The sequence below is a fragment of the Mustela lutreola genome, chromosome 3 (genome assembly GCF_030435805.1).
Source record: "Mustela lutreola isolate mMusLut2 chromosome 3, mMusLut2.pri, whole genome shotgun sequence".
Taxonomy (NCBI): Eukaryota; Metazoa; Chordata; class Mammalia; order Carnivora; family Mustelidae; genus Mustela; species Mustela lutreola.
In genome coordinates, this window is record NC_081292.1 from 146,330,790 (window position 1) to 146,357,650 (window position 26,861).

Sequence of the window (26,861 nt, forward strand, 5' to 3'; positions counted from 1 at the left end):
GATTTTTTATTTATTTATTTGACAGACAAGAGATCACAAGCAGGCAGAAAGGCCGGCAGAAGAGGAAGGGAAGCTGGCTCCCCGCTGAGCAGAGAGCCTGACGTGGGGCTTGATCCCAGGACCCTGAGATCATGACCCTAGCCGAAGGCAGCAGCTCAACCCACTGAGCCACCCAGGCACCACTCTTCTCATTTTTTAAGCATTTGTTGTAACTAGATACAGTATGAAAGGGAATCAGGATAGGGGTGCCTGGGTGGCTTAGTTGGTCAAGCATTCCACTCTTGATTTCGGCTCAGGTCATGATCTCAAGGTCATGAGATCGAGCCCCGCGTTGGGCTATGCACTCAGCTCCAAGTCTGTTTGAGATTCCCTCTCGGTCCCTCCCCCTTCTCACTCACTCTCTCTCTCTCTCTCAAATAAAGACCCCCCCCCCAAAAAAAAAAAGAGAGAGAAAAGAGAAAAAGAAAGGGAACCACAATAATTTAAGGAAAATCAACTTCCAAGCAAACATTCCACTGACAGACCCTCTTACTGCCTTCTACAGAGCCACTGAGGACTGGAGGATAAAAACTATTCTTTTTCCCCCTCAGTCTGTTGGGACAGAAGCAGAGCTAAGCTTCAAAGTGCTTCCTGTTCTGATGACAGATGGCCAGGCTTGCTGTAGAAAGGCTAAAAGAGACTGTATCCCACAGAAGGGCAAAAAAAGTGCTCCCGGCTCTCACCATCTCTCCTTGCTTTCCATCAAAGCCCTTCACCCACAGAACCCAACATGAATTCCAAAGCTGGACCTCAGTTAGCAACTCGCCATTCCCATGAACTACAACTTTCCCTTGTCAGCTGAAATTCCACCCCGAGCTATTTCCTTTTCCAAGGTAGTGAGGTTGTGAGCACAGGAACCCTAAGTCATTCTTTCCATTTTCTCTCCACATAAGTGAATTTTAAAACCAGAACAGTAGGGCTCCAAACGAGGCAGTTTCCACCACATTTATGTACCCCAGTTGAGAATTTGTTCATACTCAGCCTACAGAATGGGATTCATTCTTTTAAATCTACTCAAGGAGCCTCTGGGCCAGGTAGCCCTAGTAAGTGAAAGATAAATATAGTTACAAAAGGAAAAGACAACAAGTAAAAAGAATAATCCCTTTAGGGAAATATAACATTGGGAAACAACCACGATTTATAATAGAATTTGCCACAGGCAGATAATATCTTATAACTCAGACTTTAAAACTAAAAACTCATTTGCAAATTTTCACATCAATATTTACATGAAAATTTACTAGTAAGACATGACACTTGACGCAATGCCTTACTTCAGAAAAATTCTCTACTAAAGATAAAATGGATTTCACTTTAAAGCTTAATACTATAAACTTTTTTCAAAATAATTTCCAAGCTTCTGTGCCAATCAGTATTATTAGTATGTGCATGACTAAGAGAAGCTCGGTCTTCTTAAGACTTGAATTTAAGCAGTCTAACTCATTAGCAGAAGCATTCAGCACTGAAATAACCAAGAAAAAGGTTATAGCAGCCTTGAAGAATTACTTTCATAGATAAAGGTGCCTCAGCATACGTAGGACTAGCACAGGACCAGGAGGTGAAACACAGTCTATGAAAGGAACTCCATTTTCCACCAGCAGCTGGTGTTGCCTAGTTAATAGCTATGCAAGACACTAAAACATAATTTTTGTTGCTGAAGATTATAATGATAACACACACTGCAACAACTGATATTTCTCAGTTGTGTGACATGGAAATTTTCAACCTCTTTCAAAGCATCAGATGGATTTTATAATGCTCCTAATGCCCAGAACTAATAAGTAACAAGTACAATAGTCAGAGGACATGTAACATCACAAGCAAAATAAATTATTTTCAAAGATATTTTTGGTATATGCCTAAAAATATATTTACTATAAAGGATAAACTACAAATATTTTTATAAGCCAAAGAAAAATGCACAAATGTTCTTAGGACGCCTCTTACGATTATTTAAAATACTACTATGTCACACACAAAAAATGAGATATAGGCTTACAGTTATGTAAGAATTATATAAAGTAGCTTGGCAGATCCTACCTTTTTTAGGAACCGGACTCCATAGGTAAATACATAAAGGGAAAATGAAAATCTCCACCTGTAGAAGTTTAAAAAAACATTCTATGACATTCAGTTTATATATTTCATAGCATAGTATTCTGCAACACGTGAGTGAAAGAAAGTCCATTAAATCCCCTCTTCCCCCAACTGCTCCAACCAGGGATTAAGTTTAATGGGCAATTTCCGTGTTAGCTGAACACATCCACACTCATATGGATGCCTTATTGCAAAATCTTAAATATCAATAATTCATAACAAATTTTCTTCCAGTTACTGTATTTGCCCATCTGTTCATCTCTCTCCAATATATGCATTTCCTCTTTTTAATCACTCACGAAAGAATACAGTTCAACAATACAAAGGTACATAAGACTGTTTTGAATTCCTTGTCTAATTCAGATATTAAGTAAACAACTTGACTTAACTGAAGTTCATACTTGTTTTAAAAACAAAAGCCTTAGTACTTTTAAATCAGGTAAGATTTTTTTCCTTCATCTTTTAACAAATACTTACCAACATCTTTGTGGATGTTGCTAAAGGAACCCACTTGGAATCTAAGTCATCCACCCAATACACGACCGCTAATGACAGCCTTACACCACCCCAAACGGTGTATCTAGCTGTTAGTTAGACTTTCATTTTTTTAGTGAGGAAAACCATTTTTGGTTCTCTTTCAATTTTAGATGATTCAATGTGTAAGCCTTAAAATATAAGACTTTCTGTAGACAGTGGTGATGCTAGCAGGGGAGAAAAAAAAAGTTGAATCCCTACTTTTTACCCCCTAGAAAGATAAACCACACTTAGATGTAGAAGGGGGGTAGGGTTATGGACATTGGGGAGGGTATGTGTTATGGTGAGTGCTGTGAAGTGTGTAAACCTGGCGATTCACAGACCTGTATCCTTGGGGATAAAAATATATTATATGTTTATAAAAAATTAAAAATTAAAAAAAAAAGATCTAAATCTGAAAGGTGAAACTATAAAGCTAACAGAGGAAATTGGTGGAAGACATCTATGCAATTTGGGGATAGGCAAAAACTTCTAAATAAGACTTTAAGACCTTTCTTTAGGAAGAAAATTCATGCATTTGATATCAAAATTAAAGATTTTGTAAAGTGGTCCCCACAGAAAATAAACAGACGATAGATTAGGAAGTGTCATTTAACAATATCAAAAATTATTGGGACAATGTAAAACATTGAATATGAATCTTAAATTAGACACCAGTATTATATAAATGTTAAATTTATTGAGTGGGGGAAATGTATTACAGTCTATGTAGGAGAATGACCTTGTTTTTAGGGGATTTACAGTGAAATATTTAGTGTGAGGTACCTGAAATTTTAAAAATATGTACATAAGACTTTGTGTAAATATAAAGACTTTATATAAATTATTTATTATATGTAGGTATGGCTTACCCTAGTACTCAACTCCCAATATTATTTCTTATATTTTCTGACCGTGAATAGCTATACCTTTCAAAGCTGGCTAAGTTTCACTCATTAGCATTTCTGAGGTTATGCTGTTAGTAGTTCTATGGCTTACAAGTTATAAAGGAACACAACAAGGGACTAGTCAACCTCAATCAGTCAGGAGGTAAATAGTTAAATGTGTTTGCAAGCCATGTAAAATTTTCAAATAAGGTAAAAAAAATAAAAATAAAAGAGGGGGTGGAGAGGGAAGGGAAGAAGAGGTGATTTTAGGAGAGGATTCAGATTTCATACAAAATATTCTGAAAAATAAAATGACAGCTTCTGCAGGTAAGAGGAAAAGAATAAGGGGTCTCTGAGGGCTGAGTTAAACCCAACAGCAGACACAAGTGTCCCTTAGAGTTTCAATCCTAGGCTGGCTAACCTTTCAAACACCTTGGAATTCAAACCAGAACTAACATTTAGAGAAGAGCTTTGAACTTCAGGGTTGAAAATCTTCAACTAATAATTCATAAAACCTGAATTCAGGAAGAAACGATAAAATGGATGGAAGCAGTAAAATAAGTGAATAAAAACTTGCAAATGATACAGAAAAGCCCTCTTGTAGGTAAAGGTGGTTCACTTTCTATAGTATCAAGGACTTGATTTTAACCATTTCTCCATTACTGATTTTTGGTGGTTATGGATGGGAGTGCTGGTATGTTTCTTTCTGTCTAGATATATAAACTCTAGATCAGACCAGGAACCGTAAGTGACAACAACAGGGTCCTACACTTGATTTTAATGCTTTGCTGGAACTATCTTGAAATTCTTCATAATTGCTGAACAAGAGACTCCCCATTTTATTTTGCACTGGGCACTACAACTATGTAGTTGGTTTTGGTTCAGACACACAGAATCTCCAAACTTTGGGCAAATCTATTATTCCTTGACCTCAGTTTCACCTCTCTAATGGGGGAGTGGATTAATATTACACTCTTTTGGTAATACAACCCAAGGATTTGATGGCACAAGTAATCTCCACTTGTCTCCAGTCTCTTCCGCTTCCCAATATATTAAATCAACCTACTTCATGCATATGCGGGTCACTTTTCTGGCCTCTGAAGGCAACTGAATTCGCAACTCCCAGATTAAATGATTTATAACAGCTGTTTCAGCTCTAAAACTCTTCTCTTAGTAGGCAGTGATCAGGCAATTTTTATGTATAATAAAAACTTTATGGAAGCCATTGGAATACCTATAATCACTTAATGTACCTGCATTTTATTTCCTCACTAAATTGACCCAGTTTTCAGAAGATCTAGGTTCTAACACAGGACACCAATGCCTCCATCATTTGAATAACAATATGTGATGAATATTTACAAGGCAGAGTTTATTTCCACAAAATACCTACAGGAAGCAAAGTTTTCAAGCATTCTGCTACATGCATAATAACTTTTTTTTATTTGTGTAGTTTCATATAAATTACAGTTTTAAATGATGTCTAGCTACAGCCTCCTGATGGATAGCCTCCCCCAACCTTCCACTAAAATACCTATAAAACAAGAGGTAAATAAAGGTGCACACAACCACAAAAAAGTGTGTGTGTGTGTGTGTGTGTGTGTGTGTGGAGAGAGAGAGAGAGAGAGAGATCTATCTATATGCCTTTTTTGTGCTAGATATATCTATATAGGCATATATAGGCATATAGATAGATATCTCTCTCTCTCTACACACACACACACACACACACACACAGATAGATAGATATAGAGAGAGAGATATATAGCCTTCAACCTATAGCAGGAATCAGAGAATTTTACAGCAGGGAAAAAACAATAAAATTAGATTTTTAAAATGATGTAATTCAGGGCAGAGAAAAACAAGCTATGAATCCTCAAGGAAGGAGGAAAATCTTAGCGTATCTCCCTTTCTCTGCTTTCTACCATCCCGGATACAAATGCAACAATCTGTAAGGTCAGAAACCTCCTCTCCGTCATGAGGCTTTTTGGGGCAGGAGGAGAGTTCCCCCCACCCTATCGGTTAGTGACTGCTACTTTTAAAGGGTAAGTGGGAATAAAGGGAAATATGTAGCATCCCAGGGTTTCAGCTGTAGAAAGGCAGATATAGAGACAAGATGATCCGTGATAGTATTTATTCTGGGGGTTAGCATCATTTAATAATCCCTACAGAGAGTATGAAAAACAAGGCATTAGCCATTGCTGCTTTATACAAAACTCTTCTAGACCACAGAAAATAGGCCAGGGCCTGCAAACATCAACTGCTACAAGGTCTGAGATCTGAAAGAAGACTTTGAACAGCAAACAAAAGGACAGCAGAGAGGGCGTGGGGCCCCGGGGAATCCCCACACCCTCTCTGTGAGCGGGGTCTTGGTGGATATTGCCAAATTCAGGAATGAAAGTAAGAGCTAAATGTCAACATAGGTCTACCAAGAAGTAGTGCATAAATACGTAAAGAAAAAAGAGCATGCTGGAGCATCAAAGAAAGACCTGTCTGCTAAAAACAACTACCTAGAGGAACCAGATGTAATTTTTAGAAAAGTATTTGGCATTGATAATACAATATAAGAAGACATGTCCCTTAAAGACCAAAGTAGAAAGCCAATAAATGACTACCGGGTATGATAAAAAGAGAATCGAAGCGAAATAAACTTCCAGTACAAAGATTCTAAAAATGAAGGGAGAGAATATTACCCACATGGGGGAGAGAGAAAAATGGAGATGTGTACTATGTAAAATCAAATCATTGATGTAGAAGACAAACAGCCCCATATGACCAGAGAAAGGAACCAATAGATGAAAGAAGACTAGATCTAAAGGACCAGAAAAATCAAGTCTAATTATAGTTGTTTCTGAGAAAACACGACGGCAGAACTGAAATAGAATAATCAAAGACTGTATAAAAAAAAAACAAAATCTGAATGGAAAAAAACGGACTAAATTGTATTTCAAATTATATCAAGTCAAAGCCATATTCTGACAGAAGGTTTGAATCCTTGGGTTTAAAAAAAAATTCTTTAGTACCAGGCATAAAAGCAAAACCAAGTCAACACAAAAATCAAATGAAAATAAATTACCATCAAGGAAATAAATGTCCAATTGGACTTCAATTTGTCCCCTGTATTACTAACCTACAAAAGAAAGAGAAGACTCAGTCAGAGATACCCACTGCCAGCCAAACTGCCTTTCAGTTGTGAAGGAACAGGAAAAGCAGTCTCACACAGACCAAGGCTCTGAAAATACCATACTTACTAAACTCTACTAAAATATTACTTAGCTTAATTCCAACCCATCAAGATACAAACAAAAATTATTTTACAATACAAAAAGCCTAATTTTGGGGGTGCCTGGGTGGCTCAGTGGGTTAAGCTGCTGCCTTCGGCTCAGGTCATGATCTCAGGGTCCTGGGATCAAGTCCCACGTCGGGATCTCTGCTTGGCAGGGAACCTGCTTCTCTCTCTCTCTCTGCCTGCCTCTCCATCTACTTGTGATCTCTCTCTGTCAAATAAAGAAATAAAAATCTTAAAAAAAAAAAAAAAAGCCTAATTTTGGAATAAAACGACTGGGGTTAGCAACATAATTGCCCTAAATTTCATGGGCAAATTAAATGCTATCGCCCTTCGGGGACAATGTAATTCATATAAAATATTTAACAATAACCAGGGGATGAATCCTTAGGTCATAAGGATTTTCATTTAGAAAGCAGAGATGGAGAAGGGAAGCATTAAACTTATTCATACAGAGAAATTTCAAAAGACACTGTTGTTACGGTAATAATGGAAATATAGTTAAAGAAGGTTTTCTTAAAAGCCTAAAGCCTGCTTAAAGATGGTGAAAATAAATAACCTCTGTGCCTTGCATGAAGGTAGCACTGAACAGGCAGAAGAGGCATTTTGTGAAGCATCAGTTCCCAAGGCCACAGGAAAGAGGAGCGAGAACCACCACCCTCTCTTTTGGGGTCTGCAAAGGAGAAAGTAAGTGTCAGCCTGGTTAGCAGAATCAAAAAGCTGGATGCTCAGCTGTCAGTGGACAATGCTCAGAAGCACCCCAGGATGCCAGAAAGACTCCCTCAGAGGAGACTCAGCATGGTAGCAACCTCTACTGGAAACAGAAACCTAGGGATTAGGTTGCCCAAGGCAGAGTTGCTACACTGTTGCTAGGTGGCAAAACCAGGACACCAGCAGCAACTCTAAAGCCCCCTCTCCAATTCCACAGAATTACAGTGCACTTCTTTTGCCTGGAGAAGTCAATGTGTTCCGCTACATTTGTTTGGACATGGAAACCTTTTATATCCATCAAACCTGAAAATTAGAATGGAATGCTGGTAAAAACGACCACCCACTGAATCTGGTTTATTGCCCTTAGACAACAAGGCTGAAAGGGCTCTTTGTCAAAATCAAGACGAATAAAATGTGCCATGAAAGTAGGGAGAGTTGACGTCTTGTGTCTTCCTGCCAGGGGTCAAGAATGGCACCAGGATCCTCAGCTGTAGGAAAATGAAGCAGGGAAAACACCCAGAGCAGCCCCAGTGCTCAACTCAGCACACCGTCCTAGGCAGAGCAAGGCAGGCAGAGGCGGCCATTTTGCTTACAACAGTTATGGCATACTTCCTATACCAGGAGCTCTTCTGAGCACTTTACTGATAGGAAGTCATTTAGTGAAACTATTCTAAACACCAAAGTAGGTACTATAATAATCATGCCCGCTCTCCCTTTCTTTGGCTGAGGAAACAAGGACCAAATGGCTTACGAAAATGCTGAAGGTCACATAGCTAATAAAGGAGACAGCCAAGCCTGGAAACTAGGCGGGCTGGTTCCAGCATCCTAGCTCTTAAACCATTATGGGATGCTACCTCTTCCTGAACTGAATACTCTTGAACACTGAAGTGTATTCAGCTAAAATCATATCTTTAATTCAAGGGACGTTAATGGACACCACATAATGAGAAGAGTCTCTCTCTCCTGATCAAGAGAAATTGGGTGCCTGCAAAACTGGAGACAGGGAAGGACTGCACTCGTGCTTTTATTCAATACCAGCGCAGCTAAAATAATACAGAGCTTGTCAGCTAACGTCAACAGTAATTACCCGGGGGCCATCCTCCATTTTAGCCAATCATCCTCTCTACCTGCTGAAATACTATTCCTCCTTCAGGATTTATGTCAAATGCTAGTTAGTCTGTGAATCTACCTTTTCCAAATGTTGCAACACTGGAAGCACCGTAAGTCTCTCTCCGATGGTGTGTCCTTTACCTCTCTACCTCATCCTTGATTACAGCCACAAACCTCTGACTTGCTTGTGAGTTCCAAGTAGGTAAAACGGAGCCTTATTTATCTTTGTATTCCGGAAAGCAAACATTGTGTTTTGCAAAGAACAGCTTCTAAACTGACATCTGAATTTTTATTAAAGGTATAGGTACTCCCTTTATGTATTTTAAAGTTTATTTTAACCAAAGTAGTCCATAATCTAATAATGTTATCAACTATTTCTAGGAACTGTGTGAAAATATAAATAAGAAAGGGGGAAGACATGCCAAATACTGCTAATGCAATTTTTTAAAAGATTTTATTTATTTATTTGACACAGACAGAGAGAGAGAACACAAGCAGGGGTAGCTGTAGGCAGAAAGAGAGGGAGAAGCAGGCTCTGTGCTGAGCAGGGAGCCCAAAGGGGGGCTCGATCCCAGGACCCCGGGATCATGACCTGAGCCGAAGACAGCCACTTAACCGACTTAACCACCCAGGCACTCCTGCTAATGTAATTTTTAAAATTATCAACATAGTAGTAATTTGGAATCAAAGAGAGTCAACACTGAAATAATGCACATGAAAAATATGAAAATATTGTTATTGAGTATAAAACTAAAGCACAGAGTACAAAAATTTAGCATATAGTATGGAATTCATTATTTTTGAGACATTTCTCATTTTAGCCGTTCCATCATCTAAACTATCACAAGCAAGGATTAACTCATTTCTTATCAAATACATGAAGAGAAGTACAGCTTCTATCTTTCCTTCCATAAAATTTAAGATTTTAATATAAATCATGCCACCATATCTTATAAATTATTACAAATAAAGTAATATTATGATAAATGAGCAGGATATATTTTGAAATACATTAGTGTAGATTTTATTATAGTGATACTTTAAAATACATAAACCCACCCTTTTACCTCGAAGTACAAAGTAGATTAAATTCCTGTTTTTCTACTAAAAACTCAGAGCTGATGACATTTCTAAGATAGGGACAAAGCTACAACCTAAACATATTCATATTTTGTCACTTCTTCAGTCAAGTACAACTGGACTTCTAAAACCCTTCCAAGGGGTTTCTGTATTATATCTGACATGTTCACCTGCACCAAGTTTTGAAGTGAAGTAATTGTGGTTTTAAGCTCAATAGCAAGTCTTCCTTACAAGGTGAACTGTCTTTCTACTTCCTAGGTTCTCTGCGGATCGCCCATCTACTTTTTAATAAGGACAAGAGCAGGCATTTCTTGAACACTTACTTTATGTGTGGTACCATCGTTAAGAGTTTTGTATGTGGTATCTCTTTTACATTTTATGAGAACCATACGGGCAGATGCCACTGTCGTTTCCATTTTGCAGGTAAGGAGAGGGGACTTAGGTAACTTGCCTAAGAACACAGGTAGCAGGTGGTGAATTTGGTATCTAAATCCAGGCAGGCTCATACCAGAGACCATGCTTCTCACTACTAAATCTCCTTACTTTAATACAAAATTAAAATAAAGCTTATTTTTGTATTATGAGCAACTTTCCTCCATAGCTTTCTATCTCTCAGCACATGAACACAAAACCCGTGGAATTACTCTAACAGCGGCCCACCCCCATTTCAGCTCTTCTTCTATGCTAAGGCAAGAGGGCAAGTAAGACTCACTCTGTCGTCTCTTCCTTTCTCTGCGTATATAAATCACGCCCTCCGAGTGCAATGACTTAGCCAGAATCCTGGTCAGAATTGGTGTTGATTCTGGTGTGCTGCTTATTCTAAGTGGGATAATAGCTCACCAAAGCCAAGTGTTTGGTCTTGCCGGTGTTTCATTATAACATCAACATATTTCTGTGTACACAAATTGGAGGTCTCCATCCCCCATTTTTTATTTCTTTGTAACTGGGGTTGTTCTTAACAACTAGAGAGTCCATCCACACCCTTGTTCTACAGATGAGAACACTGGGGTCCAGAAAACTGTGCCACTCCCCTACATTCTCAGTAACTTGGTGAAGGAAAACGTGTGTCCCTGTTTTTCACACTAGTCTCCATCTATATCTTGTGGCCCTCTGGCCTTAATGTCAAGACTGGAAATGGATGACCACATCCTAAGTTCCAGAAAATACTCAGCGGATACCTGACACACAGCCTGTTCTCTGAGGAGGCAGAATGATGTTCAGGAGTGTATAAATAAAGACTTCTGGAAATTAAACCAACACCTGACTTTTTTACAAAGCCACCTACAGATTTCAGAACTCTGGGTGACTGGTTGGTTGGCTGGATTTTTGATTTGTAGAACAAAGTAAGGCCTTTTAATTAATTGGCAATTATAGGTCTAACAAAGCCCTCAGACATCAATGACTCATGTTAATGATGCAGATACAGACCTATTTTTCTCTTGCTCCACAGGCTTTTAGCCAAAGTGCCTCCATCCAAGGATTAGTTTTAGTTTTCTTTACCTTCAGGGTACAGTATGTGAAAGTGGGTGAGGGATTGACCTAAGTCTTAGTTAACTGATAGTTTTCATCTGAGAATTCTTTTTTTTTTTTTTTTTTTTTTTTTTAAAGTTGTAACATGACCTTTGGGTCAGTATTCTCCTTTCAAGCTGTCTCTGGGATACTAACTTTATTACCTGCATACAATAGAGATGTTCATTAACTAGGAAAAAAAGTAAATTGACTGTAGTTTGGAAAATGTCCCAGGTATCTTAAAAAGCAAAATAAAGGGGAGATGAAAGTTGCCATTTTTTGGAAACTCTGAGATATAATCTAAATTCCCATAATAGCTTTCAAAACTTTTTTTTTTTGCTTTCAAAACTTTGATTAGTTTAGAGTCCAATGAAATACCCTAGTTAGGAGAAAAGATGTTATTTGTCCCATGGACTGATTATACAGACTTGAGTTTTAGTCTCAAAGCAAACATTTCCTGAAATTATTGCTACTCCCATCAATAATTTACTCTGTCATTCCAAATGGTTTTCCTCATTTGCTAAAGGCTCAGCTGTTTCTGTTTGAGAAGCAACAGACTTACCAATGCAAAGTCACTGAGGTTGGAAGTAAGTCAAACCTATTCACTTTTCATTGTCAGGTCAAATGGGGACTTAATTTGAGCAGAATAGTCTTCACTAAATCCAGTCAGTTAAGCATTTGCCTTTGGCTCAGGTCATGATCTGGGGGTCCTGGAGTCAAAGCTCACATTAGGCTTCCTACGCAGCAGGAAGTCTGCTTCTCCCTCTCTCACTGCCCCTCCTCCTACTTGTGCTCTCTCTCTCAAGGGAAAAAAAAAAAAAAAAAAAAATATATATATATATATATATATGTATGTATGTATTTATATGTGTGTGTGTGTTTATATACATATATATGTATATATTCCTATACATACACACACATACATATATATGCATGCCATAAAAATAAAGGAGGGAATAAAAACACCAAATTCAGGTTAGAGATGCTCTTGGGAGGGTGGAGAACAAAGAGGGGCGTCCAGGGAACTTCAGCTGCTTCTGTAATATTTTAATCCGTTAAAACAGGATTAGAGAGAGCAGAGTGGGTCCTTGTTATTTCAGTCTCTGTATTTTAAAATAGTTCATTAGAAAAAAGAGAGTGTGAATAAGAACTAGGTTCAGTAAAAACATGAAATGACTGTCTTTCCCTTCTCCCACACCTGGAAACCATGAAGGACTTGCTTCATGTCATCGCCCCAAGCAAGCAGCCTTTCCTCAGCATCATAATTAATTGTTCTCTTTTCCTGTCATTACATTTGTACTTTTAGGGCCAAAGTGCCATTGGAAATATCATTTGCATTTTATACTTAATTCTAAGTCTACTGTGTTCAGCTTCTTGGGTTTAATTGCTTTGATCTGGATGTTTTTTTCTTATGTTTTGTTCATAAGCTCTACTTAGCAGTTAAATTATGTTGATTCTTTCTTCAATTTTGTACTGGGGTCTATCCTTTTCTCTCCGGGTTGACTTCTCTTGTCAAATACCAGGCAAGTTAGAGTTCAGTGTCGCTGGCATTTGTCCCTCATCCACACCAGTGCCAGTCCCCCGCAATCTGCACAAAAGACACGTGCCAAAAATCAGGGTCTCCAAATTACACTTCTGTTAGGTCATTTACTCTTCTTATAAAATCTCTCATTGCTCCCAGAATTCCCTTGAATATAGACTCAACTTACGATTGTGAGCTTAAGAAGTCCATTTGTACTCAAATGTGAATGGCCATGATTTGTGGAAATCAGAAAAAAGACAAATACTTGCCTAGGATAAAAATCAAAAAAAGGAATAAAACCAAGTTTGATCCACTGTTGCTACACTGTTGCTAAAAATAAACTCAGTCGATAGGACTTTGGAGCATGTACTTGCAAACATCACGCTTCTTAAGCATGTGGTTGAAGCAAAACAGCCAAATATTTATCATCATCTAGAGTCAAACTCATGCTATGTGTTCCTTGAACATCAAGTGCTTCCATAGTCTGTGTGTGTGTGTGTGTGTGTGTGTGTGTGTGTGTGTGTGTTTTAATATGAAAGCAGAATGAAGACAAAGAGCTATTTGTTCAGCACTGATGTTGGGATCGTATAAGAAAACAGAAAACAGGAACTAATGCTACTGAAGTTTTCAAAATGTATGTACTTTTGATTTAAGAAGGAAACGAGTGTGACCTTTGCTACCCCCGTTTGGTGTCAGTTTCAGACTCTAATAAACCTCTCATAAATGGATATGGGGCTGAGCAGATCCGATTCAGGAATACCAGTGGGGCCCCTCCACTTATGCCTAAAACCTGCCTGTGACTCTAGTATAAAATGGCTTTGGTCTCCTCATCTGAAATTGGGGAGTAAAATATCTATTTATCAGAATTGCAAGCATTCAGTGGGAAGGGGCAAAAAAGATTAAACAGAAAGAGACAGACAGGAATGGAGCCTGTTGCTGACTGGGCTCATTCGTCATTTATTTGCCCTGACATACCACTCTCCCCATGCAAACATTTAAAAGCACATCTTACCTCCTGGACCTTTTTCCTTTTTTCTTTTTAATCTTTTTTTCTGCCTATGCCCACCCCGCCTCTCATCCCTCAACTCCTTTAGCCTATTCGCTGCCACATTCTCCTCCTGGACTTTTAAATTGTCTGTGAAGAATATGTATTTCTGCATATAGATATAGACATTGATGTATGTGTATATGTGTAAACACACACGCACACATGTATATTATGTAAATATATGTCTATGTGTATATACATACAGGTCTATGTATGTGTATACGTACGTACGAATAAAAGTTAAATCCATGAACGTCAAGGATCCTCCAGCCAGAAACAAATACAGACTTCTGACCTATTATCTTCTACCTGGAAAGGAGGATGTTCTTGCTCATTCCTCTCTTACAGAAAAAGACATAATCGGATTAACAATCTGTCATCACTGAGGTTTTTCCCCAAAAAGTCAGTCACCCGCACTCCTGCATAGGAGAATAAGCCGTTTGACGGAACCGAGCCCAGTTAACACACACAGTGAGATTCTTGGCTGACTGGCTGATGCCATCCAAGTTGCATGCTGACTGATAGAGTAAGGAGTGGGTTACAGTCACAAGGCAGCACCCTGTGTAATAAATAAGTAGGACCCTCTTTTCCCTGTGAGCATGGGGATGAGGGGAGAATGAGCTGCCCACTTTTGAAGCACCATCATAATCTCTCCTACCAGCTGGGATTACACAGTATTCCACACTAACAGCAAAGCTATTCTTAGGAACAAGAAACAAGAGACCATGGGACAAGCATGAGATTGTCCCAGTGGAAACACTGTAATCACACCCAGATCCCTCAGGTTGATGTTGAACAACCTGAACACTCTTTTCTGGGGAAGCAAGGAGACCTATTTAAGGTCTCTTGGACCTCTGAAGCTTTGAAGTCTAAGTCTTCTACTTTGATCCTACAGCCTTTGACAAAACTGGCCATTCTGTTTTGCTTAAATCCCTGCTGCTCTGCTCTTTCGCGCATCTCTCCCCCGCTCCTTGCCTCCCTGCCTCTGGGTCCAAATTGCCTGTGCTCCTCTCTGACATCAGTGACACCTCAGCTTCCATCCTCAGCCCCTTTTCACTCCAGATGCTCCCTGGAACTGAACTCATCCATTCCCCCTCTACTCTGCAGTCGCTACATCTAACCAGCTTCATGCCTCCGGACACCCAAAAGGCGGAACACTCCACCAACGCAGGCACCATGGACTCAAACTTCAAAATCAAACGTGTGTTATCTTTATTCCAGAAATCCAATCTGTCCCTACCTTCCATCTCTGCCAAGGACATTATTATCCTCTCAGCATCCTATCCTTCATGCCTCCTTCTCCTCAACCGCTCTATCCCATCAGTCATCCAATCTCAAAGTTCTAACTTGGAAACATTCCTTTCATTTATTCCCTTTGCTTCACCCCTACTCCCCACCCTCCTCCCCAAGCGTCTGCCCCAGTGCAGCACATCTAGTTTTCTTTCTCTCGGGGTGGGCTAGACTTCACTGAATTCCACAGACAGACATTTAAGCCAAGGCATCAACTGATTAATCATGAGAAAGAGAATAGTCATACAGTCCAGAATATTTCTTTTGTTATGCATGACAGCTTCTCTTCCTATAGGCAAATCTTCAAAGAATTCCAGTGTATAATCAGCAGACCAGTTATAATACACAGAAACAGAACAAGAAAAGTTGATGATCTTAAAATGGCCTGAGGCACTTCCACTGAAACCAAGTCTTTCCAGAAGCCAATACTCTTTCCCCCTCAGTGCTATACCATACTCAGCCAACCTGCATCTCAGAATGTCCTCTACAACAGGGAAATCATGTCTCTGTGCCCCTATCCTTCCCTTAGCTGAGAGAGGCTAATCAAATATTGCCCTGATCAAGCCTGGGATCGCCTCTTTAGGGTGACCTGAACAAATTTCATTCCTGATCCATTGTACGTGAACTCTACCTTTTTGTTTGTTTGATTTAATCTTAACCCTAATTTTGGAAATAATGAATACACAGTTGTCTCCATGTATTGCCTATAAATATTACATCCCTTAGGTATCAAGGCTGCCTTTCATCTCATGAATAGCCCATTCACATTCAGGCCTCAGTAACTTGTCTCCTACCCTTCTCCTCTCCTGGGACGGACTGCTCTTCCTCTTTACCTGACTAAACTTACTGTGACCTTTCTGAAGTTTTCTCTGGTCTCCACCTACACAGGCAGAAGTGTTTGTCTCCATAATATACTGCTCTACTGTTAAAGAATACACATTCTAATTATCTTTTAAGTGACCAACAACCAGATGGATTTTCAGCTCTGAGGGAAAGCTCTGTATCTTAGATCTACTCAGGACTAGTACTAGGGAGGCTGGGTTCACATGGCCAGGGCTGAAATTCTGTATCCCTAGTTTCATACAGCCTGTGTGACCCTGGGCACTCCCTTAACCTCTGTAACCTCATCAATAAAAAGGAAGACAATAACGCCTACTTCAAAGGGTAGGCATGGGGTTTAAAATGAGGTGATCCTTGTAACGTACACAGAGTAGCCTTTCAACACAGACACATAGCACGTGTCCCATAACGCAACCACTAGGCTGAGTTATATACAAAGTTGTATACACCATTACTAGGTGTAGATAGCAGGCATATGAAAGGCAACCAATAAATGATTTCTCAGTGAAGTGTTATGATTACCTATAGGGGCCAGTGCCCATGGCTAGGCAGACTACTAAATCACAGTATACAAGTGTAGAGGAGGCTCTGATTCTACTCCAGTGTTTGAGCAGCAGGTCATGTAAAAGAGAGACTCTTTGTTGCTTCTTTATTAAATGTATGTGTCAGGATTTGGCTGACTTCTTATTTTTCCCTTGTTTGCAGTTTTAAAGTTATTTAATATTTAATGTTACAAAACCACTTGAGATTGCTACTACACTAAATCTGCACATTGTACAAGCGGCTCTGAAAATGTTAGGAGTAAAATTTAGGAGAGCTGGAAAGTGGAAAGTATAGCAGTGAATTTCCATGGCAATGTGGTGTTATAAATAAGATAGGATACGCAGAGAAATCGACCACTGAAGATGTGCAGATGAACAAAACGAGTTTATGTTTATTCATAGACTCCTAAGTTCCTTTGTACGCATATATTTTATAGCCACAAAGTAAATATCCAGATTTCAGGGTCATCAGCTGAGACCTTTAAACCCAAAGGCTCTAAACAAGATCTTCAAGTTTAATCCTGTGGGGACCAGGTAAGTCAAGCAAATAAGGAAAAAGAAAGTCAGGCTTAGTTCTGAGTATGAGGATGAATGGCTGCTGGTGCTCAGTTTCTTGGCAATGGGACAGATGGGGCCAGAGGCTATGGCAATTTCAATACACCATTGAAATAAGAGCCAGTCCAATGTCAAGAAAAAATGCAAACTCAAGTATTACCATGTTTTTCCCATTTTTCAGAGAAAGATGGCCATCTGATATTTCCAGATGCTTTTTATGAAATCTGTTTTCTTTTAGCACTGGCAATTAACTCAATTAAAAATAAAACACCACACAGACCAAATAAAATACATCTTGCTAGCCGGATGCCACTTGAGGTTACTAGTTCACTTCCTGTGCTCTAAGTGCTTTACTTTTATATGTGGCAGAGACGGGCGGGAGATTTTAATCTCCCATTATTCTCTAAACCATATGAATCTGCTATGATAGAATTCTCTGCTTTCCTGACACATGGAATTCTCCTGGGTAAAATTTCATCCTCATTTTCTTTTTTTTTTTTTTTTTTTTTTTTTTTTTTTAAAAGATTTTATTTATTTATTTGACAGAGAGAGGTCACAAGTAGGCAGAGAGAGAGAGAGGAGGAAGCAGGCTCCCTGCTGAGCAGAGAGCCCGACGCGGGACTCGATCCCAGGACCCCGAGATCATGACCCGAGCCGAAGGCAGCGGCCCAACCCACTGAGCCACCCAGGCGCCCCACATCCTCATTTTCTAATAGCCTAATGAACTCTTGCTTGGTTCTTGAAGAATGCCCACCCAGCAAAAATGGAGAGAATTCAAATCAAAGAAATTCAACTTGATGCCAACAAACAGAAACCCTTTCATTAAGAACAATATATTGAAGGCTGACTAAACTTCAGGTCATATTAAAAGATGCTGGGACTATAAATACGAGTAAGTTGTGGCTGACAATCCACAAAAGAGTTTCTTGATGCGGCTACAGAAGCAAACCTAAGGAAGCATTACCTAATCTAAGGAGTCATTCACATCCTCTGTCCACACTCCCTGTCTGCGAAAATATCCGAATAATAACCTTCATCTCTGGGTCACTGTGCCCATGTATCACTAAGGAAACATGCCTGGAGAATGGAGGCTTTCCATGGCAGATCTGGAATTCTTAAGATGGGGATGGCATCGGGGCACCTGGGTGGCTCGGTGCGTTAAAGCCTCTGCCTTCTGCTCAGGTTATGATCCCAGGGTCCTGGGATCGAGCCGCACATCGGGATCTCTGCTCAGCGGGGAGCCTGCTTCCCACTTTTCTCTCTACCTACTTGTGATCTCTGTCAAATAAATAAAATCTTAAAAAAAAAAAAAAGAGAGAAGAAGAAGAAGAAGATAGTGATGGCATCACATCCTGTCCCTTCTCTGGGTGGGCTGGGTGAGAGAGTCATGGGATACAGCAGACCATACAGAATATAAATTTAAGAGAAAGCTCCATTGGGCCCAGTAGTGTACCCAATCTAACACAGAGGAGGGAGAAATGCACATGGCATCACTTGCTCAACACAAGGGGAAAGAGGGCTGCCATTCAGAGTCTGGAGTTCCCTGTGCTTTGTTAGTGGGATACTGGAGTCAGAGCTCATGGAAATAATTCAGCATGCCAGGCCTATGTCGGAATCTTTTTGAAATGAACATGACTTGGGGCTAAAGTTCTCTTGACATAACCAAACCCTTATCAGAAAGAACTATAGTCTTATTATTTCTCTTTCCTTTTTAAATAAAAAAGGGTAAGTAAAGGTATATCAAGGTTCACACTTTGGAAAACAACAAGGAATGATTATTACAAAAATATGTATCACAATATCAAAGTTTTGATCATAAATGTGTTTTTTATTATGTTCAGTTAATCACTGTGTAGTACATAATTAGTTTGTGAGGTAGTGGTCAGTGATTCCTTAGTTACGTATAACACCCAGGGCTCATGGTAAACTTTTTTTTTTTTTTTTTTTTTTGGTAAGTTTGAAAATATAAAGAAAGAAGGAAGGCACGGGAGTGGAACGTTGGAGGGTGTGGGAGGTGATCAGTAAGAAACATACCACTAGTTATTACAGCAAATCAGTCATTCAAAGCATCTTGTCAAGGATGGAATATGTTATAAGAAAACAATTCAAATTACAGAAAAAGAATACATTTATAGTTTTCCTGGGACATCGATACTGTGTAATTCAAGGCAGAAGAATACATTCAGATGGCAAATTGATTGATTCTCAAGTGGTTTCTTATCATCAGTTGTACATATTTGGGATAAAACCGCTAACGTCATAACTATACATTCTTTCTCTGTTCCACTGCATGCTTCAGAGTATTTTTATTTCCTGGCATTACAAACGCTCTTTCACGTCGAACCTCAGGCTAACTGGGGTAGCACTGCCAAGGAAGAGATAGATGGGAAAGCAAGCATGTCTTTGGTGAAAGAGCGCCATGCAGATTTTCTCAGAACCAAGCCTGGACAGTAGGACTTCTTTCTAAATGGGTAAATAATTAAAACTTTTAGTGTCCCTAGGAGTGGTCTCTGCCTCCAAGATTTTGCCCATTCATAGAGGGCAAACTGAGGTTTGCCCTCAACAGACTGAGGTTCTTAAAAGAAGACTTCTCAAAATACTGTTATGAATGGAGTCTAGCCTTCGAGGCTTTCAGTAATCAACGCCCACTCTCAGATTGCTGTCCCCAGGAGTTCAATGTCTGTGTCTCCTGAAACAGCAGATCTGGGCCTGCTGCCTTGACTACCCTTTGTCATCTGCCCAAGACCAGCCTCCCCTCTAAGATCTCACTTACCACTTCTCTGCAAAACTTCCCCTCTTTTTTCCCCACTCGTGCTGCGCTTTCTCCCTCTGCAGAAGATTATAGGATTCTCTGGCACTGTTGACCACTGCGCCTCCATACAATCAAGAACAAGCAGGTGACGACCAAAAACATGTACTGACCACTCACTGCTGTCCAGCCACCACGAAGTGCAGCAGCATGTATAACTCCCCTTGCTCCATCACAGCAGCTTTTCCAGGCACTTGGTATTTGCCCCTTTAACGAGCGGGACTGCGGCCAAGAGGGCAAACAGAGCTTGTGGGACATGGCACAGCCGGTAAATAGAAGAGCTGGGAACCGAACTCAAGATGTCCTCCAGGATGTCTGACGCGGAAGCTTGTGCTTTTTGTACAACAGTACTCCATCGAACATTTAACAATAGCAATGAGAAAAAAAAAAAAAATGACAGCAACCACCTACTGGGGAACTGCCAACAGGTGCACTCCTAAGCACTTTTCGAGATCTAAATCACCAATCCTTACAAGTAGGTGCTAACATGACTCCCACCTGAGAGATGTGGAAGGAAATATGAAAAGATCAAGCAGCTTGCCTGAGCTCACAATGTGTTTTAAGTGGCATATGCATGCCCTTAACCCATACCTAAACCCTCCCATCTACTGGCTAAGAGTGCCACCTAACTGCTTCCTGAGACTTCTACAGCTAATTCTTGTGTTCAACTTTCCCCCCTAACCCCCATCGCACTTTTTACATTATCACAGAGGGGAATCTTGAGAGGAAACCAGATTTTTTAAAGGAATGAGTGCCGAGAGCAGGTAGGTAGGAGGAGGAAAGGAGCGACCCTGTTCCTTGGCCTGAAGAGATAAAACCCTGAGGCGGTATACCTCCTGATGAAATCAGTCATCCAGCATTACTTCTCCTTTACCGAAGTCCTAAAGTCACCTTGGAGAGCCACACCCTAAATGGAAACTGCAATGTGAACAGATAGAGAAATCAGGTGAACCGGAGCTGGCTAGAGCTCCAGTACCGGGTGGGTATCCAAAATACGAATACCTCCCAAAGGTGTGATGCTATCACCAACCCTACTGCCGATTCACTGCCAGAGCTCCACAAGCTCCTACAAACCTCAGTTTTGGTAAAATAATTAAAATGAGGAAAAATACTGGAACCCACTTTCATGTCATGAACTCACAATTCACGTTTCAAAGTACACTGCCCTTCAAATGACACTATTAAGAAAAGACATAAGCCACAGTCTGGGAAAATGCTTTTGAGTCATATAGCTGATAATGAATTTATATCCAGAATACATAAGGAATTCTTAAAACTCACTAAGAAGACAAACCCCACTTAAAAATGGCAAAAGATCAAACAGCCATTTCACTTAAGAAAACATATGAACATCCAATACTCATATGAAAAGATACTTGCCATTATTCATGAGGGAAATAAAAATGAAAACCACAGTGAGATACCAATTTATACTCAGTAGAATGGCTATCATCAAAAAGACACTACCAAGTGTTTTCCAGAACACAAAGAAACTGGAACTCTCATATACTGCTGGTGGGAATCGGAGAATATTGCAGCTGTTTTAGAAAACAGTTTGATAGTTTCTTAAAAAGTTAAACATACATAATTAAAAATAATAATAAATAAATAAATTTAAGTCAAAAAAGAAGAAAGTTAAACATAAATTTGCCATATAGTCCAGCAACCCTCTTTTAGGTTTCTAACTCAAGAGAAATGAAAACAGGTCCACACAAAGACTTGTATGTAAATGTCCATAGCAGCATTATTTACAATAGTCAGTAACACAAACAATTCAAATGTCAACTCAGTTGGTGAATGGATAAATAAAATGGGATCTATTCGTTCAGATGAAGTGCTAGCACATGCTATGAGATATATGAAACTCAAAAACATTACACCAAGTGAAAGAAGTCAGTCGCAAAAAAGCATACACTGGATGATTCCATTTATATGAGATGTGTCCAGAAAAAAGCAAATCCATTGAGACAGTAAATAGATTAATGGTTGCCTGGGGCTGAGAGAAAAAGGGGGTAGGGAGTGAGAATAAAGGGCACAAGTATTCTTTGTGGGATGATGGTTCTAAAATTGGATGGCAATGCTTGTACAACTCTGTAAATTTACCAAAAATAATGGAGCAGTACCCTTAAAATGGATGAATTTTACAGTACATAGATTATACCTCAATAAAGCTGCTAAAACGAATGACAATACTTCAGCTCTGGCTGAATGCAGGACTGCCGACCCTGGCTGCCTATCACAAGAGAATGATTCACAACTAGGTTCTCTCTCTGATGTGTTCTAAAGCACTGCACACTGAAGAAGAGAGAAAATGGTGCCCCAAGTATTCCATGATGGAAGCAAACACTAAGTAAATGTTCCATTCAGTATGAGCTCTAGAGCCAACAGCTTCACATGGAGGGCATTCTAGAATTCTATTCTCCTTTTATGCTCCCAAAATATATTGTGAGGACTACTAATTGATTTTTTTTATTTTTTAATGCTGTGCCCCCTACATTAGCTCCTGCAAAGACTGCAAAAAAAAAGAGAGAGAGACATTTCTATTAAAGTATGCTAGTTTTAATACCTTGGAAAAACAATTTAAAAGAGTGGAACAAAAAGGTATTTGTTTAATTTGTTATAATCAAAATCAGGAGAGATGCCTGTGACATCACTCCCTAGACTAGGCGTTGGCAAACTTTTTCTGGAAGGGTTAGACAATACATACTTAGGATTTGTAGGCCAACAGGCAAAATGAAAGATATTATGTAAGAACTTATACAACCATTTAAAATGTAACCAGTTATAAACGGAAAAAAAAAAAAAAAATTCTTACCTCACAGGTCATACAAAAGCAGAGGCAGACCAGATTCAACTGGCCATACTTGCCACCTCCTGGTCTAGACACACTCTATACACACACACACGAATATCATACCACACCAATGTTTTCAAACACATTAGCTCTGTAGAATCAGCACTTTGTGAAGCCATGTTCTTTGCAGCCATACTGCTTACCCCTTTCCAGCTGGAGGGGAAATAGGGTTAAGCGAAAGGTCTAGAAGCAAAGGCACTCTAATCAAGAACTGCTTCAGGTGATGTAAAAATACTGAAATCTTTGTTGACTTCTCTGAGAGACTGATTCCCTTAAACACATCTGACTTCTTTTACCATATTTTTTCCACTTTCCTTCCAAACCATATCTAATGACGGTTCTCCACAGTTCCACCACACAAACCAGGAAAGTTTATTGTTTGACTACTTATCTTGGGCCCTAAATGCTGAGATAAAGGTGTACAGCCAGACACAGATACAAACACTAGACCTGACAGAACATAACCAAGCCAAAGATGAAGCTCACCTGCCGAAACAACATTTCCTAATCTTACCTGGTTTGAGAAATCTTCTCATTCTGAGCCTCTACTGGCTCAGTCTCCTAGTGACCAAGGTTCTCTAGGAATGAGGTCAACAGCCGCAGACCAGCTTTGCTTCACAAAACACATCACAGACGCTATACATACAAGCAGCTATCTAACTGATATCTGTGACTGAATAGGGCCTTAAAAGGCCATATATGTGGGAGAAGGTGGTAAAAGGGTGCTGAGGACTTCAGTGAATATGGCACATCCACAAACATTAAAATCTCTGGTAAAATCAAAGTACCATTTAGCCAAATCATTCTTAGATTTTTTTTTTAACTAATTAAAAATCAATGCCCAGATACTGACCTACCTATATGTCTGCTGATTATCATTCCTTGTACTTGTTCTCCATATATTTTATAAATATTCTTTGGAGTACCCTGAAGCTCTTTTTGAATCCCTCACCTACCAAGAGAAAACACAAATAGCCATCCGTCTAAGTCACTCAGGGTGACTCCAGGGGGCTGATGGGAAGGGAGCTGTTCAAATACAGAGCGAGAGTCCATACCCTTCCCACCTACCATGTGCCTTTGGACACATTTTACTTCTCCTTTCTCAACATGATAAGACACTCAGAAAAAATGCTATGGTGTCACAACCATTACCTAAATATTCAAAGGGGGAAGTCATCGAGCAGTAGCTAAGTAATAGAGAAGTCAGAGGCTGAACTTCTGTGTCTCTGTCCATAGAACGGAAGACGGCTGTTACCAGCTCACTACTCAAGAATGTTGAACTACACAGAAGCAAACTGTCTACAAATTTCACAAAATGTAAATTCACAGAACAAATAATCTGTAATGGCTTTCATGCTGCCTAAGAGATAGTTCAGTGCCCAAAAGAGTTCCCCTGGAATTGCAGTGTTATAGGAAACATTCTTCTTGAATGCTGACCTGTTCAGGTCTGAGAGGATGTGGCTGGGAGTCAAATATTGTCCAGATCCCAATGAGTGAGTATCAAGGTTAAACCCCAAACTCCATCCCCAGATGCACAGAAAATAACACAATTTTGACCTTTACTAGATCAGATTTTACCCTGTTCTTGGTGTTAACTTGTGAGATTAATGATTTCAAGTCAATTTATATCCATTGAAGGAATTGCATGGACAGATATTATTTATTCTCTGCTCCCTGGGAGCAAACAACATATCTGAATTCTTAATGTAAACCTTCTGAATACTGGCACTATATAACTCTGGATACTGGAAAATATTATTTAACTACATATTCCTCTGTAAAAAAGTCTACATATGTAGGTCTGTTGATGTGGGTGATTTTTTTTTTAATTTATTGAAGCCATAAAGACTTGGATTTAATTAAAGCTATTGCTTTTAGCAATGGGCTAATATTTTAGTACTCGTGCATTCAGTGAAGATACTGAAATTATATGGAGTAAGTATCGTAACAGATACACAATTTATGTACCTTTTCTCAAGTAGCACTTGAGATATGTCTCGAGTACATACTGTATTAATAGATATATCTCTTAAATACTTCCATGTTCTTTAAGTTTTGCTAAACTAATTTTTAATATACCACTTGACTTGAAAAAAAAAGTTCTGAAAATCAATTCCTTATACTTGTTAAATGAAAGGGGGAAAAAGTACCAACCAATGCTTATATTATTCAGTACCCTTGGTATTGATGACCACCATCTTCTTTTGTCTCACTCTTACTATCAAAGTATGTACACAGCATACTGACTGCCTCCCCAAACCCTGTCTAAATCAACTTTGCTGGCTTGGCATTTCATTTAAAGTATTTATGACTTTGTGGCTTAGAAGGGCAGTAAATTTTACTTCATCTATGCCTCCTTTTCTAGAATCATTTAAAATAATCTATTTCTATATTTTAAACCGCAAACTTATACACAAATAGAAGACCTGTAAAATAAATTTGTTTTTAAATGGTACTAAGGTAAGGCCAAGAAATTGGTGTCTACCTAAGAATTTTCTATTTCTTCCCCTATAAAATGAGATGGCTGGACTGTATGAGCACTGTGCTAGGAAACTATTTAATCAGAATTCACTGCTGGTCTTTGTCTTCAGAAAGCAGAGATCAACAAGCAACCAGCAAATGAGCATGCAACACTGCCAAGAAATAACAAATTAACCTTAATTTAAATCACAAGTTAATATCAAGAAAAGACACAGGGGTTCTTTATTGAGAAATAAAGATTTATTGAAGAATAGGGATTCTGAATTGAGAGCCACATTGTACTGGGGGCTGGTTCAAAACTGTTTCCCAGATTAGGCCATGACCTTCTATGGGAGACTGTGCTGACATCTTTTATGGAATTCTAGATGGTAAGAGAAAGCCACCTGTTCTGTCAGCTGACAATGGATATTTTTATCTACCTTTGTGAAGGGGAGTACATTTGGCCAATCTGCCTGGTTGAATCATAGGGCGTAGGCTGAAGTGTAATAAGTACTAGGCGGTGGGGAGTGTGAAGAAACGGATAGACAAGCTTCACATGTCATGGTAATAAGTTCCACATTTGCTCTGGAGGAGAGGAAATTAATCCATGAGATCTGTTTGGGTGGGATATTTCTAGACATGCTGAAGGTATTTTGTAGTATATTGGTAAACAGATGAGATGATGGTTAACTTTGCCCAATGCTACAAAAAAGTATGAACTGGACTTGGCTACTATTTATATTTAAGCATTATAAAGGCATCAGATCAATTTAATTCAAGCCCCAAATTTAATGAGTACAGGACCCTGTATTAGATACCACAGGAAACAGAAAGATGCCTTCAAGTAACATATAGTCAAGAACCTCCAGTCAAGGGCGCCTAGGTGACTCAGTGGGTTAAAGCCTCTGCCTTCAGCTCAGGTCATGATCTCAGGGTCCTGGGATCGAGGTCTGCATCCCGCTCTCTGCTCAGCAGGGAGCCTGCTTACCCACCCCACCCCCGCCTGCCTTTCTGCCTACTTGTGATCTCTGTCAAATAAATAAATAAAATCTTCAAACAAAACAAAATAAAAAAACCTCCAGTCATAAGGGGAAAATGGAATAAATATACAAATGATCCCAACTCAGGAAGCCACGTGAGCTAAATATTACTGAGGTGTCTTCAGGCTTCAGATGTTAAGTGGCAGAGTAGCAGAAACACAAGGCCGAAGCCACATGTGAAAAAAGCCTGCACAGCAACATGGAGTTTGTGGTTCTCACTTCAAGAGAGGTGTGGTTGTTTCCTAATCACAAGGTGAGAAGTTGGATAAGTTAAAACCCATGATTAGCCTGACACCACTATCGTTTATAATGCTTATGGTGAGAAGGGAGAAAAGGAAAGAGAAGCCCTCCATGTGCAAGTTACAAACATTACAACATCCCAATGAGATAAGCATCACTAAATGACCAGTGGGTTCCAGAAAGGCTGCTATGAGGCGAGACCAGACTTCAATATAGGTGAATCTGACTTCAAAGCCCATTCTGGTTCCAAATCCACACCAGTTATGTTGCCAGTATTTGAAGTCGACTACTAGAGACAAAAAAAACTTTGGTTAAGGAGTGACCAGCTATAAAAATGCAAATACCCCTGTGTCAAATCACACATTAAAGCATGACCAAGTACAAAAATTAATTTGTAAGGAAGCTGGAAGTATACCCTTGAAGGAT

At 39.4% G+C, this 26,861-nt stretch overlaps 1 protein-coding gene across 2 annotated transcripts in view; it reads right to left on the reverse strand.

Annotated features, from left to right (window-relative positions):
* CERS6 (ceramide synthase 6) overlaps positions 1-26,861 on the reverse strand; it is a 318,430-nt gene that overhangs the window by 145,316 nt on the left and 146,253 nt on the right. For both annotated transcript variants that reach the window (XM_059167114.1, XM_059167115.1), the window contains exon 4: positions 2,080-2,137. In XM_059167114.1, coding sequence (XP_059023097.1) covers positions 2,080-2,137 — 58 coding nt within the window. The remainder of the gene's footprint in view (positions 1-2,079; positions 2,138-26,861) is intronic.